The sequence below is a fragment of the Vombatus ursinus genome, unplaced genomic scaffold (genome assembly GCF_900497805.2).
Source record: "Vombatus ursinus unplaced genomic scaffold, bare-nosed wombat genome assembly UNPS02014943.1, whole genome shotgun sequence".
NCBI lineage: Eukaryota > Metazoa > Chordata > Mammalia > Diprotodontia > Vombatidae > Vombatus > Vombatus ursinus.
This window is the reverse complement of record NW_020954721.1, coordinates 376,117-393,288: the sequence shown is the minus strand read 5'-3', so window position 1 is coordinate 393,288 and position 17,172 is coordinate 376,117. Positions and strand designations below refer to the sequence as shown.

The 17,172-nt window shown below is 35.3% G+C and overlaps 1 protein-coding gene across 1 annotated transcript in view; it reads left to right on the top strand.

Moving 5' to 3' along the window:
* The window catches only part of LOC114029962 (vomeronasal type-2 receptor 26-like), a 41,712-nt gene extending 32,042 nt beyond the window's left edge, over positions 1-9,670 (top strand). The window contains 2 exon segments of the mRNA XM_027844607.1: positions 6,415-6,538; positions 8,724-9,670. Of these exon segments, the coding sequence (XP_027700408.1) occupies positions 6,415-6,538; positions 8,724-9,670 (1,071 nt within the window).
* The last annotated feature ends 7,502 nt before the right edge of the window (positions 9,671-17,172 follow it).

Below are 17,172 nucleotides of genomic sequence, written 5' to 3'. Positions count from 1 at the left end.
AGCACTGTGAGGGTCCCCAGGCAGATAAACACCTGGCAGCACTTAGCTAAAAGGAGCTAAACAAAGCTAAAGGAAAGGAAAAGCAGGCAACCTAGATTTGCCTGAAAGTCCCAGCCTTGCTGATTCCAGCCCAACACCACAAAAGCTGCCGGAACCCTACAGCCTCCAATTGCCAACATAAGAGGCCCCAGCTCCCAAAGTCAGTGACCAAGACCTAGGCTCCCAACACAAGAAGCTTGGGTCAGTGCCCTCTGCTCCCCAGGAGGAGAGCTTAATCTCTGTAAAGGCTAGGAAATAAAGAAACACCATGGGTAAAAAGAAGCGTATGATAGATTCTTATTATGAGAAGAGTGAAGATCAAGACAGAAATTCTGAAGAGGACAACACTGTCATCAAACCCACATCGGGAACATCAAAAGGGAATATGAACTGGTCTGAAGCCCAAAAATCCTTCTTAGAAGAACTGAAGAAGGATTTTAAAAGTCAAATGAGAGAGGTAGAGGAGTCCTTTAAAAGTACAATTGGCCAATTGGAAAAAAAGTACACAGAAGAAAACAAGTCCCTAAAACACACAATTGTACAACTGGAAAAAAAGTACAATGAAGAAAGTAAATCCCTTAAAAATACAATTGACCAATTGGAGAAGAAAGTACAAAATCTGACAGAAAAAAAAACCAACATGTTAAAAATTAGAATTGAACAAATGGAAACTAATGACTCTATGAGAGAGCAAGAATCAATCAAACAGAAACAAAAAAATGAAAAAAATAGATGAAAATGTAAAATACCTCATGAGTAAAACAGTTGACTTGGAAAATCAATCCAGGAGAGACAATTTAAAAATTATAGGCCTACCTGAAAGTCATGATGAAAAAAAGAGCCGGGACAATGTCCTTCAGGAAATCAAGAAGGAAAACTGCCCTGAAAGTCCTAGAACCTGAAGGTAAAATAACTGCAGAAAGAATCCATCACTCCCCACCTGAAAGAGATCCCAAATTGAAAACGTCAAGGAATGTAATAGCTAAATTCCAGAATTACCAGATTATAGAGAAATTACTGCAAGTAGCCAGAAAGAAAAAAATTTAAATATCATGGAACCACAGTCAGGATTACACAGGATCTTGCAGCCTCTACACTAAAAGACCACAGGGCATGGAACATGATGTTCCATAAAGCAAAGGAGCTTGGAATGCAGCCAAGGATTAACTACCCAGCAAAAATGAGCATGATTTTTCAGGGAGGGAGATGGATATTCAGTGAAATAGGGGACTTCCAAATGTTCCTGATAAAAAGACCAGAGCTCAACAAAAAATTTGATCTTCAAGTACAAGATTCAAGAGAGACATAAAGAGGTAAATGGGACAGAAAGATACAATATGTTGTTAATAAGGGCAAAATGTTTACATCCCTGCAAGGGAAGATGACACTTGCAACTCTTGAGAACTGTATTGTTATTATACCATGTTAAAGGAGTATACATAAAGGGGGTGGATATAAGTTGACTTTGATGTAATGATAAAAAAAAATTTTCATCAAGTGGGTTACATGGATCCAAGTAAGTGCATTAGTCTGAGCTAAGAAAATATACTGAGAAAGGAGGAGGCAGACAGGGGCAAATTACATTACAGGAAAAGACACAAAAACCTATTAGAGCTGAGGTAAAGAAGGGAGGGAGATGAGTGTTGTTTTAACCTCACTCTCATCAGATTTGGTTCAAGAAGAGAATAACATAATCAGTTAGATATAGAAATCTAACTTGCACTATAGGCAGTAGGAGGCAAAAAGGGAAAGAAAAGGGAGGGGGGATAGAAGGGAGGGAAGAAGGAATAAGGATAAAGGGGAAGAAAAGGGAAAGAGATAATAGAAGGGAGGTGGGACTGAGGAGGCAGTGGTCAAAAGCAAAACACTAGTGGGGGGCGAAGAAGAAAGAAGAAAGAAAAGCTTAAACAGGGGGGAAAAAGCAATGGAGAAAAAGACACAGATAGTAATCATAACTGTAAATGTGCATGGGATGAACTCTCCCATAAAACGGAAGGGTATAGCAGATTGGATTAAAAACCGTAATCCTACAATATGTTGTTTACAGGAAACACATTTGAAAAAGAGTGACACACAGAGGGTAAAGGTAAAAGGCAGGAGCAGAATATATTATGCTTCAGCTGAAGTAAAAAAACAGCAGGAGTAGCAATCCTGATCTCAGACAAAGTAAAAGCAAAAATAGATCTTATCAAAAGAGATGAGGAAGGAAACTACATCCTGCTAAAAAGGCACCATAGACAATGAAGTAATATCATTACTAAACATATATGCACCAAATGGTATGGCATCCAGATTCTTAGAGGAGAAGTTCAGGGAGTTACAGGAAGAAATAGACAGCAAAACTGTACTAGTGGGGGACCTCAACCTCCCCCTCTCTGAACTAGATAAATAAAACCACAAAATAAACAAGAAAGAAGTTAAGGAGGTGAATAGAACATTAGAAAAGGTAGGTATGATAGACCTGTGGAGAAAACTGAATGAGGATAGAAAGGAATATACTTTTTCTCAGTGGTACATGGCACATACACAAAAATTGACCATGTACTAAGGCATGAAAACCTCACAATCCAGTGCAGAAAGGCAGAAATAGTAAATGCATCCTTTTCAGATTATGATGCAATAAAAATTATATGTAATAAAGGGCCATGGAAAGATAGACTAAAAAATCATTGGAAACTAAATAATCTAACCCTAAGAAATGATTGGGTCAAACAACAAATCATAGAAACAATCAATAATTTCTTTCAAGAGAATGACAATAATGAGACAAAATGGGAAAACTTATGGGATACAGCAAAAGCAGTTCTTAGGGGAAGTTTTATATCTCTAAATGCTTACATAAATAAAATAGAAAAAGAAGAGATCAATGCATTGGGCATACAACTAAAAAAAAACTAGAAGAAGAACAAATTAAAAATCTTCAATTAAACACCAGATTAGAAATATTGAAAACTAAAGGAAAAATAAATAAAATTGAAATGAAGAGAACTATTGAACTAATAAATAAAACTAAGAGCTGGTTTTATGAAAAAAACCAATAAAATAGATAAACCTTTGGTTAATCTAGTTAAAAAGAAAGAAAGAAGAAAACCAAAGTACTAGTATCAAGAATGAAAAGGGTGAAACTACCACCAAGGAAGAGGAAATTAAAACAACAATTAGGAATTATTTTGCCCAACTATATGCCAACAAATTTGACAATCTTAGTGAAATGGATATATGTTTACAAAAATACAAATTGCCCAGATTAACAGAAGAGGAAGCAAAATACTTAAATAACCCCATCTCAGAAAAAGAAATTGAACAAGTCATTGATGAACTCTCTAGGAAAAAATCTCCAGGGACAGATGGATTTACATGCAAATTCTATCAAACGTTTAAAGAACAATTAATTCCAATACTCTATAAACTATTTGGTAAAATAGGTAAAGAAGGAATCTTACCAAATTCTTTTTATGATACAATTATGGTGCTGATACCTAAACCAGGAAGAGTCAAAACAGAGAAAGAAAATTATAGACCAACTTCTCTAATGAATATAAGGTGCAAAATTTTTAAACAAAATATTAGCAAATAGAATACAGCAACTTATCACACGAATAATACACTATGACCAGGTAGGATTTATACCAAGAATGCAGGGCTGGTTCAATATAAGGAAAACTATCAGCGTAATCCATCATATCAACACCAAAACTAACAGAAACCATATGATCATCTCAATAGATGCAGAAAAAGCTTTTGACAAAATACAACACCCATTCCTATCAAAAACACTAGAGAGCATAGGTATAAATGGAGTCTTCCTTAAAATAATAAATAGCATCTATCTAAAACCTTCAGGAAGCATAATATGTAATGGGGACAAGCTAGAAGCATTTCCAATAAGATCGGGTGTGAAACAAGGATGTCCATTATCACCACTGTTTTTCAACATCGTACTGGAAACGTTAGCTTTAGCAATAAGAGAAGAAAAAGACATTGAAGGCATTAGAGTAGGCAAAGAAGAAACAAAGCTATCACTCTTTGCAGATGACATGATGTTACACTTAGAGAATCCCAGAGAATCAAGTAAAAAAACTACTTGGAATAATAAGCAACTTCAGCAAAGTTGCAGGCTATAAAATAAACCCACATAAATCATCGGCATTTCTATATATTACCAACAAAGCCCAACAACAAGAGAAAGAGAAATTCCATTTAAACATACTGTAGACATTATAAAATATTTAGGAGTCTACCTCCCAAAACAAACCCAGGAACTCTATGAACACAATTAGAAAACACTTTTCGCACAAATAAAATCAGATCTAAATAGTTGGAAAAATATCAGTTGCTCATGGGTAGGCCGAGCTAATATAATAAAAATGACAATTCTACCTAAGGTCATTTACTTACTCAGTGCCATACCAATCAAACTACCAACAAATTATTTTATAGAGTTAGAAAAAATAATAAGAGGATTCATTTGAGAGAACAAAATGTCCAGAATATCAAGAGAACTAATGAAAAGAAATGCAGGGGAAGGTGGCCCAGCCATTCCAGATCTTAAATTGTATTATAAAGCAGCAATCATCAAAACTTCTTGGTACTGGCTAAAAAATAGAGTGGTGGATCAGTGGAATAGGGTAAGTATGCAAAACACAGTAGCCAATGACTGTAGTAATCTATTATTTGATAAGCCCAAAGACCCCAGCTTCTGGGATAAGAACCCACTCTTTGACAAAACCTGCTGGGAAAACTGGAGAAGAATATGGCAGAAACTAGGCATAGACCAAAATCTCACACCATCTACCAAAATAAAGTCAAAATGGGTACATGATTTAGATATGAAGGCTGATACTGTAATCAAACTGAGAGGGCAAGGACTAGTTTACCTGTCAGATCTATGGAGAACAGAAGAATTCATGACCAAACAGGAGATAGAGAACATTACGAAAAGCAAAATAGTTAATTTTGATTACATTAAATTGAAAAGTTTTGCACAAACAAAGCCAATGCAACTAAGATTAGAAGGAAGGTAGAAAATTGGGAAAGAATTTTTACAACCAGTCTCTCTGATAAGGGCCTCATTTCTAAAATATATAGAGAAATAAGTCAAGTTTATAAGAATACAAGCCTTTCCCCAGTTGATAAGTGGTCAAAGGATATGAACAGACAGTTTTCAGATGAAAAAACTAAAGCCATCTATAGTCATATAAAAAAATGCTCTAAATCACTATTAATTAGAGAAATGCAAATCACAACTCTGAGGTACCATATCACACCTATCAGAATGGCCAACATGACAAAATGGGAGAATGATAAATGTTGGAGAGTATGTGGGAAAATTGGAACACTAATGCATTGTTGGTGGAGTTGTGAAATGATCCAATCATTTTGGAGAGCAATTTGGAACTATGCCCAAAGGGCTATAAAAATGTTCATAACCTTTGACCCAGCAATAGCATATCTAGGATTATATCCCAAAGTGATCACACAGATGGGAAAAGGACTTACATGTACAAAAATATTCATAGCAGCTCTTTCTGTGGTGGCAAAGAATTGGAAATTGAGAGGATGCCCATCAATTGGGGAATGGCTGAGCAAGTTGTGGTATATGAATGTGATGGAATACTATTGTGTTATAAGAAATGATGAACAGGCTGACCTCAGAAAAACCTGGAAAGACTTGTATGGTCTGATGCTGGGTGAAGTGAGGAGAATCAAGAGAACGTTGTACACAATAACAGCCATGTTCTGTGATGACTAATATTGATAAACTTAACTCTTCCTGGCAATACAAGGATATAAGACATCTCCAGAGGCCTTGTGATGGAAAATGCTATCCACGCCCAAAGAACGAGCTATGGGAGCCGAATTATTATTTTTTTTCTTTGTTGAATTTTGTTTCCTCTTTCTGATGGTTCCTCCTATTGATTTTAATTTCTACTTACAACATCACTAATGTGAAAATATGTTTAATATGAATGTAAATGTATAGCCTATATCAGATTGTGTGCCATCTTGGGGAGGGTGGTGGGGAGGAAGGGGGAGAAAAATTTTAAACTCAAAAGCATATGGAAGTGATTATTGATAATTCAAAAAATATTAATAAAAACAAATTAAAAATTTAAAAAATCAAGTAGCTTAATTGTGCCTAGTGAAGAACCTGTACGTGTTCATTGGTGAAAAGATGATCTGGAGTGGAAGATGGAAGTATGGGAAGAAAGTCTCCATTGAGAATTAGATCATCCTTGCCCTGCAGAATGGCACATACCTTCCTCAAAATGTCTTCCATAGGAGACATCTGAAGTCATCATCACCTCAGTGAATCTCTCTTTCATCAATCATTCTTATAGTGACATTTTTTCCCTTTCTATGGTGGAAACACAGACTCCAACTTCCATGTGCAGTCTGAGCTGTGGCCCTGGATTCAAGAAAACAGTCCATGAAAGTCAACCTATCTGCTGCTTTGAGTGCACCCCATGCCCTGAAGGGCAGATTTCCAACCAGACAGGTGGGTTGCTAAAGGAAAATAGTCCTTTCAAATTAATATAATTGTATTTTTTTTGGAATCTTAATCTGAAGTGACTTTTATTTACCAAAATGATATTTTATGAGTTAAAATAATACTGCACTTATTCAATCACTTTCAATCAATGTGTTTCTGGTCATTCATGTAACTCTCAGGGGCATCCTGTGGTTAGTGACACCAAAAATCTATCCAAGGAGAACCCACCAGTGTTTGACTACTATTAGAATGCATAATCCTTCTCTGCCCTTATGGTCTTTGTTGTAAACTTCCCCATTCCTGCAGGAAAGCTCAAACTAAAACTGAATCCTCAACTTCCCCACTCCTAAGGGAAATATGAATAATCTACAACTTCAAATCTAGACTTTACCTAAGCAGAGATGAATTTGGATGGAGAGCAGGAGTCCAGCTTCTTGAGGTAGTCTTCATGAAATAATCCCATGGTGAAAGATTAACCAGAGTATTAATAAGGAAGAGATCTTTTATCTTAACTTTCTTCCTATAATTATTGGGAAAGATACTCGTGTATGTCTTTGCATATAATATTTGTTTTAAAACTTGTAATATTGTTTTATTAAAATTCTCTTTTTACATTAATTTTTGTGTATATTTTTCAGAATAAGCATTTGTTTTACTTTGTTAAATGATTTTTCTGCATGTAATGGCATTTTTTTTTTGATTTTGGATATTTTAAATATGTCATTTTTTCTCATGTTGAACTATTCTTCAACATCTAATGTAAATCCAATGTGCAGAGAATTAATTTTATCTTGAGTGAATCAATACAGACTATTTGATAAAAGTTTATTTAAAAATTTTTAACAAATATTTATCTGTAATATTAAAATATATCACCTGTGTTCTATGCTTCTCTGCTTTGGGTATTCAGTTTTATTCTACTCATAAAATGTATCTGGTAATACATGTGTAAAACATTGAAAATAATGACTGTAATATTGGTATTAATTTTAAAAAAAATTTTCATAAAATTCTCTTGTCAATCCATCAGAAGCAAGACTTGCCCCTCCTTCAGTAGTTCCTTTATAATTTTCTCATCTGATATTGCACTATTTAAGATATTTATTTGGTCTTTTGTTAGTGTGTCTATTTAATATATTTGGAAGATTACTTCATATTTGATAGGCTCTGTGAATCTACTGAAAGTGTTTTTCCCTTAATATTTGCAAAGTGATAACTAAATCTGTGACATCCCTCTTATTGAGTACTGGATTATCCCTAAGCCATTTTGCTATTTGATGAAATGGTATTCATTAAATGACTCAGAGAAACATCTTTTCCCCTAAGCTTTCACGAGTATCTCTCTGTATTTCACTTTTTGGCTCAATCTCATAAGCATGAAGAATCCTCAAAGTTAAAAATTGTACAGCTTATTAATAGCTCTGAGAACATAAAAGAAATATACCTGTATGTAAAATATATAAGAAGCAGGCAGTGTAAGAGTAGTATTCCTTGAGGCTGGAGTAATGCACACTTACACAATAATATTATAACATTGATGAGTAGAAAACATGAAGAGACAGGTTTGAAATGCTCACTATACTGTGGAAACTAAGGAAACATTTTCATGGGTATACAATATATTTTCTGATTAAAAATAATAAGAATCATAACGGAAATTACTTTTTTTGAAGAATGTTTGATTTGCATAAGCAGAATCACGTACCATAAAAATGGAGATTTATGGTTATGACCTTGCATTAAAAGAAATACATTAAAAAGTCTTTTTCATCTAATTTTTGATTTTTTTCTTGTCCTCTATTGTCCATCTATGAAAAAATGACAGAATTGTTGATTTCGATGCCTCGTTTCTATTCTAAAAACATATGATTCTCTACAGAGTTACCCTTCAGGATTTATTGTAGGTGGTTTAATATTGAAATAGATGACAGGCAGCTTCAACGTTTGTTTAGTAAACATATGATAGGGAATCAATATATTCACCACATTATTCTATCCGTAGGTAGAGATATGAAGATGCTGAAATATGTGTTTGTCTTATTCAACCTCTAAAATTCTTGTCCTTCTAACTGAGGAGGAGCAAAAAATGAAGCTGAACTCAGTGTGGAATGACTAAAACTGTGCTTTATTGGAGATAGAAAACTACAGTCTAAATGGGATACAGCGAAGTTATTTTTTTGTTTGTTCACAGATGCAGAGCAATGTCTGCAGTGCCCTGAAGATCAGTACCCAAGCAGGGAGAGACATCGATGCCTCCCCAAGACTGTGACCTTCCTGGCCTATGAAGAACCTCTTGGAATGACCCTGGCCTGTGCAGCTCTCTGCTTCTCCCTCCTCACTGCTCTGGTCCTTGGACTCTTTGTGAAGCACAAAGACACCCCCATAGTCAAAGCCAATAACCGCAGTCTCAGCTACACTCTTCTGGGCTCCCTCAGCCTCTGCTTCCTCTGCCCCTTGCTCTTCATTGGCCGTCCTAACACCGCCACTTGTCTCCTGCGACAAACCATATTTGCAGTGGTGTTTACAGTGGCCATTGCCTCCGTTTTAGCTAAAACCATCACTGTGGTTCTAGCCTTCAAGGCCACAAAGCCAGGCAGCAAGCTCGGGAGGTGGCTGGGCTCTACAACCTCTTATTCTCTCATTTTTACCTGTACTCTAATCCAAACGTGTCTCTGTGGCATCTGGCTTGGGACCTATCCCCCATTCCTGGAGACAGATATATACTCTGAGCCTGCCTTCATTGTCATTCAGTGCAATGAGGGCTCCATCCTTACCTTCTACTGTGTCCTCGGCTACATGGCCTTGCTGGCCTTTGGGAGCTTCACAGTGGCTTTCTTGGCCAGGAACCTGCCAGACACTTTCAATGAAGCCAAGTTCCTGACTTTTAGCATGCTTGTATTCTGCAGTGTGTGGATAACCTTCTTGCCCACATATCAGAGCACCAAAGGGAAAGCCATGGTGGCCGTGGAAGTCTTTTCCATCTTGGCCTCCAGTGCTGGGATTCTGACTTGCATCTTTGTTCCCAAGTGCTATGTGATCCTTCTGAGGTCAGACAGAAATACCCTGGAGATAGTGAAAATCAAAGCTAATCTCTGTGGAGCTAGATCTTCTCAAATTCTTCCTCACCAATCATTTTGATGTAGCTTCTTGCCTCCTACAGTCTTAACAAAATATTTTAAATGGATCCACCTAATTTGCCTTCTTTTTTCTGTTAATATCACCTATTTCTTTTTCATCTGGATCTAATAGCATTGTGAAAGCAGTTACATATTGCCTGATTTCTGAATAGAGGTCAAATTAAATCAGTTTTTTTAAAATTTCTTACATATGGCACACACTTAATTTATGAATTATGATTTAACATAATGTTTGAAAAATCCATGAATTTATAGATATGAGTGTCTTGTGTCCAGTTCTAAACTTTGATGAGTACATTCAGCCTCCTAAATTTTTGCTTTCCTTTTTACAAAATTGGCACTATAATATTTCCCCACTTTGTGTATCTGAGTTATAGGAGTCATTATATATATATATATATATATATATATATATATATATATATATATATGTATATCAACTATGATTGGATGAATTGAACATATCGCCACGAGAAGATTTGGTGGAGGTTGTTTAAGATCTAATCAATTTTCTGAGTCAGGTGATTTGTTACCAATTAAGAAGCACCAGAAGTTATTGTGCCTTTCATTCCTTTCCATCAATCACATATTTGTAAAGTCATGATCTTGTCTAGAAAACTTTTGCCAAAGATTTATTGTTCCCTTCTAATACTTTCAGTAATGGTAGCTTGGATATATCAGAAGTTGATCGCCATAAGACATAATAAAAATGAGAAAGTAGTCATGTATTAGTAGTTATTGTCTTTTCTTTCAAAAGTGTACTTCAATTAAAATGTTTTTGAGGTCATATTATTTACTCATCTCATTCCCCATTCCTTTTTGTCAGGCAGCATCCTTCCATTTGGTTTGTTTTTGTGACAAAATAGACAGCATTTTATATATATATATATTATATATATAATATATATTATATATATAATATATATAATATATATGTATATATATATATGAATGCACTAATTTTTCTGCAGTAAAGAAGAGGACAAAAATACTATAATCTAGATCTCCCTTTTCTTAAGGTTGTTCGGTCTCCTCTACAGTGCATTCACAAGTATGCCACAAATCTGAGACCCATTTGCCTTCTACAAATTTAGAAACTTTGGAACTCGTTCCTTTGTGATTTCCATAGCAGGGGATGAGTGTCAGGTCAGAGGATCTCCTTACCGCCAAGGTAAGGGGGGACATGCCATACCATATGGTTATACTCCTGGTTTCTTGTGTTCCAAAATTCCTCTTCTAGGACAGAAAATGTTCCAGACCCATGTGCCTGGGACAAATTCAAGTCCCTCACTTTCAGATTTAAGCCCATACAATTTCCATCCCCATGTCAGTGAGTTAAGGACATTGAATCAAGTTCATCCTGAGGAACAAAAAGAAGACAAGATGTGTCTATCACTTTTTGCAGATTCTATGATATGATACCTAGAGAATCAACTTAAAAACTACTTGAAATAATGCATAACTTCAGCAAAGTGGCAGGACATACAAAAAAACCCTCACAAATTATTAGCAATTCTGTTTATTACCAATCAAATGAAGCAGGAAGTCTTAGAAAGAGAAATTCCCTGAAATATGACTACAGGCAGTGTAAAACATTTGAGAGTTTATCTGATAAGACACAGGAACTATGTGCACATTATAACAAAGCTCTTCACAAAAATAGAAGAAGATCTAAATTATTGGATAAATATGAATTGCTCATGGTTAAACTAATCTGAGATAATCAAGTGAAAAAAAACTCTTAAATTCATTCCCTTATTTGGTGACGTTATCCAGCTCTATGAAGTAATTCTTTGGTAGTTTGATTGTTTCAGCAGAGAATAAGTAAATGACAACACTATGAAAGTCAGTTTACAGATTAAATGCTTTATCAAACATTCAATGAGGACTTTAGAGAACCTAGTAACATTGTAACTAAATTTATTTGAAAAAATGATCAATCTAGAGTACTAAAGGAAATAAGGAATTAAAAATCAAGATGAAAGGGAATGAATGGTGCTCGCAGAATTCAAACTATATTATAAAAAGCAGCCATTTAAGTCTTTTGATATTTGTTAAATATGGAGAAGTAAATCAACAGAATAGGGAGAGGGAGAATTAGAAACAATTGAACTCAGGAAAACTGAAATTTTGAGAGTTGGATTGTAAGGAGAGTTGAGTGCTCCAGACTTGACATTTTTGGATTGTGCTGCTGGAGAAGACTTTTGGGAGTCCCTTGGACAGCAAAGAGATCAAATATGTCAATTCTTTAAGAAATTAATTCAGGCTATTCACCAGAGGGTCAAACATTTAAGCCAAAGCATAAATACTTTGTCCACATAATGACAAGATGGCACTCATTGGAAGAAATCTTGATAATGAGAAAGATTGAAGGGAAAAGGAAAAGTGGATGACAGAGAATTAGTTGAATAGATAGTGTCATGAAAATAAAAAAAAAAACAAGAACTAGGACAGACTTTGAGAGATAGTGGAATATAGAAGAACTCGGCATCATATCATCTACTGTGGCACATAGTCAGACAAGTAATTAACAACAACCTCAACATCCTGTATAAAGAAATTGATCAAACTATTAAAAGGATCCTAAGAAAAAAATCTCCAGTACCCGGTGCATCTGCAAGACAATTCTATTAATATTTTTCAAAACAATTTACCACAATAATAAACATATAAAGTGTCTGAAAAAAATGGGTTAATAAGGAGCGATAGGAAATGTCTTCTAGGACCCAAATATAGTTTTTCATTCCTGAACTAGAAAGAGCAAACACAGAGTTAAAGAGTATAGATTAAATCCTTTAATGAATATTGACACAAAAACATAAAATAAAATATTAGCAAGGAGATTATAGCAATATATCACAAAGATTATATCCTATGACCAATGTGTTTTACATGAATATAAGACTGTTTCAATATTAATAAAAGTAGATGCAAAATTGACTATACCAATAACAAAGAGAAGAAAAATCATGACTATCACAATAGATTGAGAAAAAAATGAGAAAGCACAAGACTTTTTCATGTAAAAAAACTTGAAAGCATAGAAATAAATGTTTCATTTCTTAAAACGTTTAGTAATAATATCTACAACTAAGAGCAAACAACCTTTAACAAGGACAAACATGATTCCTTCCAGTTATGATTTGAGACAAGTGACAATGAGACAAATAAAATGGTTGAATACAAATGGGCAGTGAAGAATGAAAACTCTGTGGATGATGTGATGATATACTTAGAGAAAATTAGAAAATCAATTCAAAACCAGATTCAAACAATTACCAACTTAACAAAGTTGCAAGACACAAAATAAAGCTACACAAATAATAAGCACTGTGATAAGTTGTTGACTTGTTCAGTCATGTTCCTTTCTGACCCCATATGGAGTTTTCTTGGCAAACATACTGGAGCGATTTGCAATTTCCTTCTCCAGTAGATTAAGGTAAATGGAGATCAAATGACTTGCCCAGGGTCACACAGCTAGTGAGAGTCTGAGGTCAGATTTAAGCCCAGGTTTCCAAGTCTTCAGGCCTATGACTAGGCCATCTTGATGCCTGCACTTCTATCTACTACTAACAAAACCCAGATGAATAAGCTAGAAAAAATTTCATTTAAAATATCCGTAGACAATATAAAATATTTAAGCGTCTATCTGCCAAGATAAACCCAGGTACAATATGAACTCAGTTACAAAACACTCATCACACAAATAACAATAGATTGTAACAATTGGAGATATCTTAATTACTCATGAGTAGGCCAAACTAATATAATTAAAATGACAGTTATACCTATGCTAATTCAGTGCCATACCAATGAAATTATCAAAGTATCATTTTATGGAAATCAAAAAAGAATACAGAATTCATTGGGGAAAAACAAAACTCAAGAATATCATTGGAATCAATGCAAAAATATGAAACTTGGAAGGCCTTGCAACAGCAGATGATAAACTATGTTACAAAATCATCTGGTACTGGGTAAGAAATACAGTAGTGGTTGAGTGGAATAGATTAAGTACACAATACACAATGATAAATAACCATAGCAAACCATTGATCTAAGCTTTTAGGGTAAAAACTCAGGGTTTGAGAAAAAATCGTTGGCAAAACTAGAAAGCAGTGTGGCTGAAACCAGGCATAGACCAACATCACACACTGAATATTAAGATAAGGTCAGAAAGGATAAATGATTTAGACATAAAGAGCAATATCATATATGTATATTAGAAGAGCACGGAAAAATGGACCTCTCAAATCTATGGATAAGAGGAGTTTATGACCAAACCAAAGACAGAAAGGATCAGAGGAATCAAAATGACTAACTTTGTTTGCATCAAATTAAAAATGTTTTGCACAAACAAAACTATTATAGCCAAAATTGGAAGGAAAGCAGGAAAGATAATTTTTAGAGCAAATATCTTTGAAAAACATCTCATTTCACTGAGCCACATTTAGAAAAAAAACATACAAAGTATTACTCGAAGGAGAAATTGTCAAAGTCTATGAATAGGCACGTTTCAGAAGAAGAAATTAAAGCTATCAATACTCACCAGAAAAAAAAAATGTGCCAAATCACTATCAATTAGCAAAATGCATATTAAAAGAACTCTGAGACACCACTTCACACCTCTCTGATTGGCTAAGATGACAGAATGGGAAAATGTTTGTTTGGATATGGAAAAATTAGGAAACTACCACACTGTTAGTTGAGCAGCCAGTCAAGAGAATGGTTATAGTGTTGGGTCTAATCAGGAAAACTTATCTTTGTGGCTTCAGATCTGGTCTCACACACTTATTAGCTGTGTGATCGTGGGCAAGTCACCTAATTCTGTTCAGTTTCCTCATCAATAAAATGAACTGGAAAAGGAAATGGCAAACTGCTATAGTATCTTTGCCGAGAAAACCTCAAATGGAGTCAGAAGAGCATGGCATGACTGAAATGACTGGAGAAATACAACAAGTACTGTTGGTGCAGTTGTGAAATGGTTTACCCATTCTAGAGAATAATTTGTAACTATACCCAAAGGGCTATAAAACTATGCATACCCTTTGAAACAGCAATATCACTCCTAGGAATGTAACCCAAAGAGATGAGAGGAAAGTAAAAAGGACCTATTTGTAAAATATATATATATATATATATATGTATATGTATATATATATACACACACACACACACATACATATACATATACATATACATATATACACATATATATGGCAGCTCACTTTGAATTATCAGAGAAATAGAAATTGAGGGATGTCAACCAATTTAGGAATCACTGAATAAGTTTTGGTAGATGATTGTGATAGAAGGTAATTTTCCTAATAAGAAATGAAAAGTGGAAAGTGTTCTAAAACATTTGAGAAATCTAATTAAGCTAGATTCTTAAATTGGATTCTACTTAGCTAGTGAGTGTAGACCACTGTCCTAAGCTTTACTCTTTCCGTGATGCTGTTTTCAGAACTAGTATAGCTCATAGCTGCAAGCTGGTTTGATCTGAGGAAATATGTGGCCCCTGGGATCCTGCTCTGTGCTGATTCTTACCCAGGTAGGGCCTCTGCTCACTGGAAGGTACAAGTACTGGCATTCTTCTTTGTCCTGTAACTGTGATCAAATTGCCTGCAAACACTTTCACAGCCTGAAAAATGAGTAGTATGTGCAATGGATTTTTTAAAAATAATATTATTAATTTATTTATTTTTAGTTTTCAACATTCACTTCCACAAGATTTTGAGTTCCACATTTTCTCTCCATCTCATCCTTATCCCTACCCCAAGATGGCATACATCCTGAATACCCCTTCTCTTAATCTGTCCTACCCTCTATCTCTCCCCCCATTCTCTTATCCCTTTCCCCTTCAATTTTCTTACATGGCAGGATACATTTCTATACCCCATTTCCTGTATATCTTATTTCCCAGATGCATGTGAAAACAATTCTTTTTTTTATTTTTTTAACTTTTGTTTTTAAAACTTTGGGTTCCACATTTTCTCTCTTCCTCACACTCCACCCACCCCTATTGAGAAGGCAAACGACTTGATACAGGTTATACATGTATAGTCATGCAAACCACTTTCATAGTAGTCATGTTGTGAAAAACTAACTCTATTTCCCTTAATCCTATCCTGCTCCCCACTTACTCTATTTTCTCTTTTGACCCTGTCCCTCTTTAGAAGTGTTTACTTCTGATTACCCCCTCCTTCAATCTGCCCTCCCCTCTACCATCCTCCTGCTCTCTTGTCCGCTTCCCATCCCTATTTTCCTGTAAGTGAAGATAGATTTCCATATCCATTTGAGTGTGTATGTTATTCCATCCTTAAGCCAAATCCTATGAGAATAAGATTCACTCATTCCCTCTCACCTTCCCCTGTTTCCCCTCCACTGTAAAGGCCTTTTCTTGTCTGTTTTATGTGAAATAATTTACCACATTCTACCTCTCTCTTTCTCATTCTCTCAATATAATCCTCTCTCACCCTTTAATTTTTCTTCTCCAGATATCACCCATTCATCTTCAACTTGCCCTGTGCCCTCTGTCTATCTATATATACATACATATAATTTATTTCCCTCCAACTGCTCTAATACAGAGAACTCATCAGTTACAAATATCACATTTCAGTGCAGAATATAAACAGTTCAACCTTAACAAGTCTCTTATGATTTCTCTTTCCTGCTTACCTCTTCATGCTTCGCTTGTTTTTCTTTATTTTTGTTCTATTTTATAAACCTCCCCCAAACCCAAAACATTGTGTATTCCTAATATCCTTTCCCCTAATCTGCCTTCCCTTCTATCTCCCCCTCCCTCCACTTCTCTTATCTCCTCCCTCTTCTATTTTCTTGTAAGGCCTGTATATCTTATTTCCCAATTACATGTGAAAACAATTTTTTAACATTTGTTTTTAAAACTTTGGGTTCCAAATTTTCTCCCTTCCTCCCTCCTCACCCACCCTCATTGAGAAGGTAAGTAACTCAATACAGGTTATACTTGCGTAATCATGCAAAACTCTTCCATAGTAGTCATGATACGGAAAAATATATTTCCCTTTATCTTATCCTGCCCCCTCCCATTTATTCTATTCTCTCTTTTGACCCTATCCCTCCTCATAAATGTTCCCTTCTTATTAACCCCTCCCCTAATCTGCCCTCCCCTCTATCAACCCCCACCCCCACTCTCTTATCCTGTTCCCTCCTATTTTCCTGCAGGGTAAGGAGGCTTTTCATACCCAATTGAGTGTGTATGTTATTCTCTCCTTCAGCTAAATCTCATGAGAATAAGATTCACTCATTCCCTCTCACCTTCCTCCACTTCCCCTCTACTGTAAAAACCTTTCTTGTGAGATAATTTACCCAATTCTACCTCTCCCTTTCTCCATCTCCCAGTATAATCTTCTCTCATCCCTTAATTTTATTATCCAGACATCACTCATTCATCTTCAACTCACCTGTGCCCTCAATCTATCTATCTATCTATCTATCTATCTATCTATCTATCTATCTATC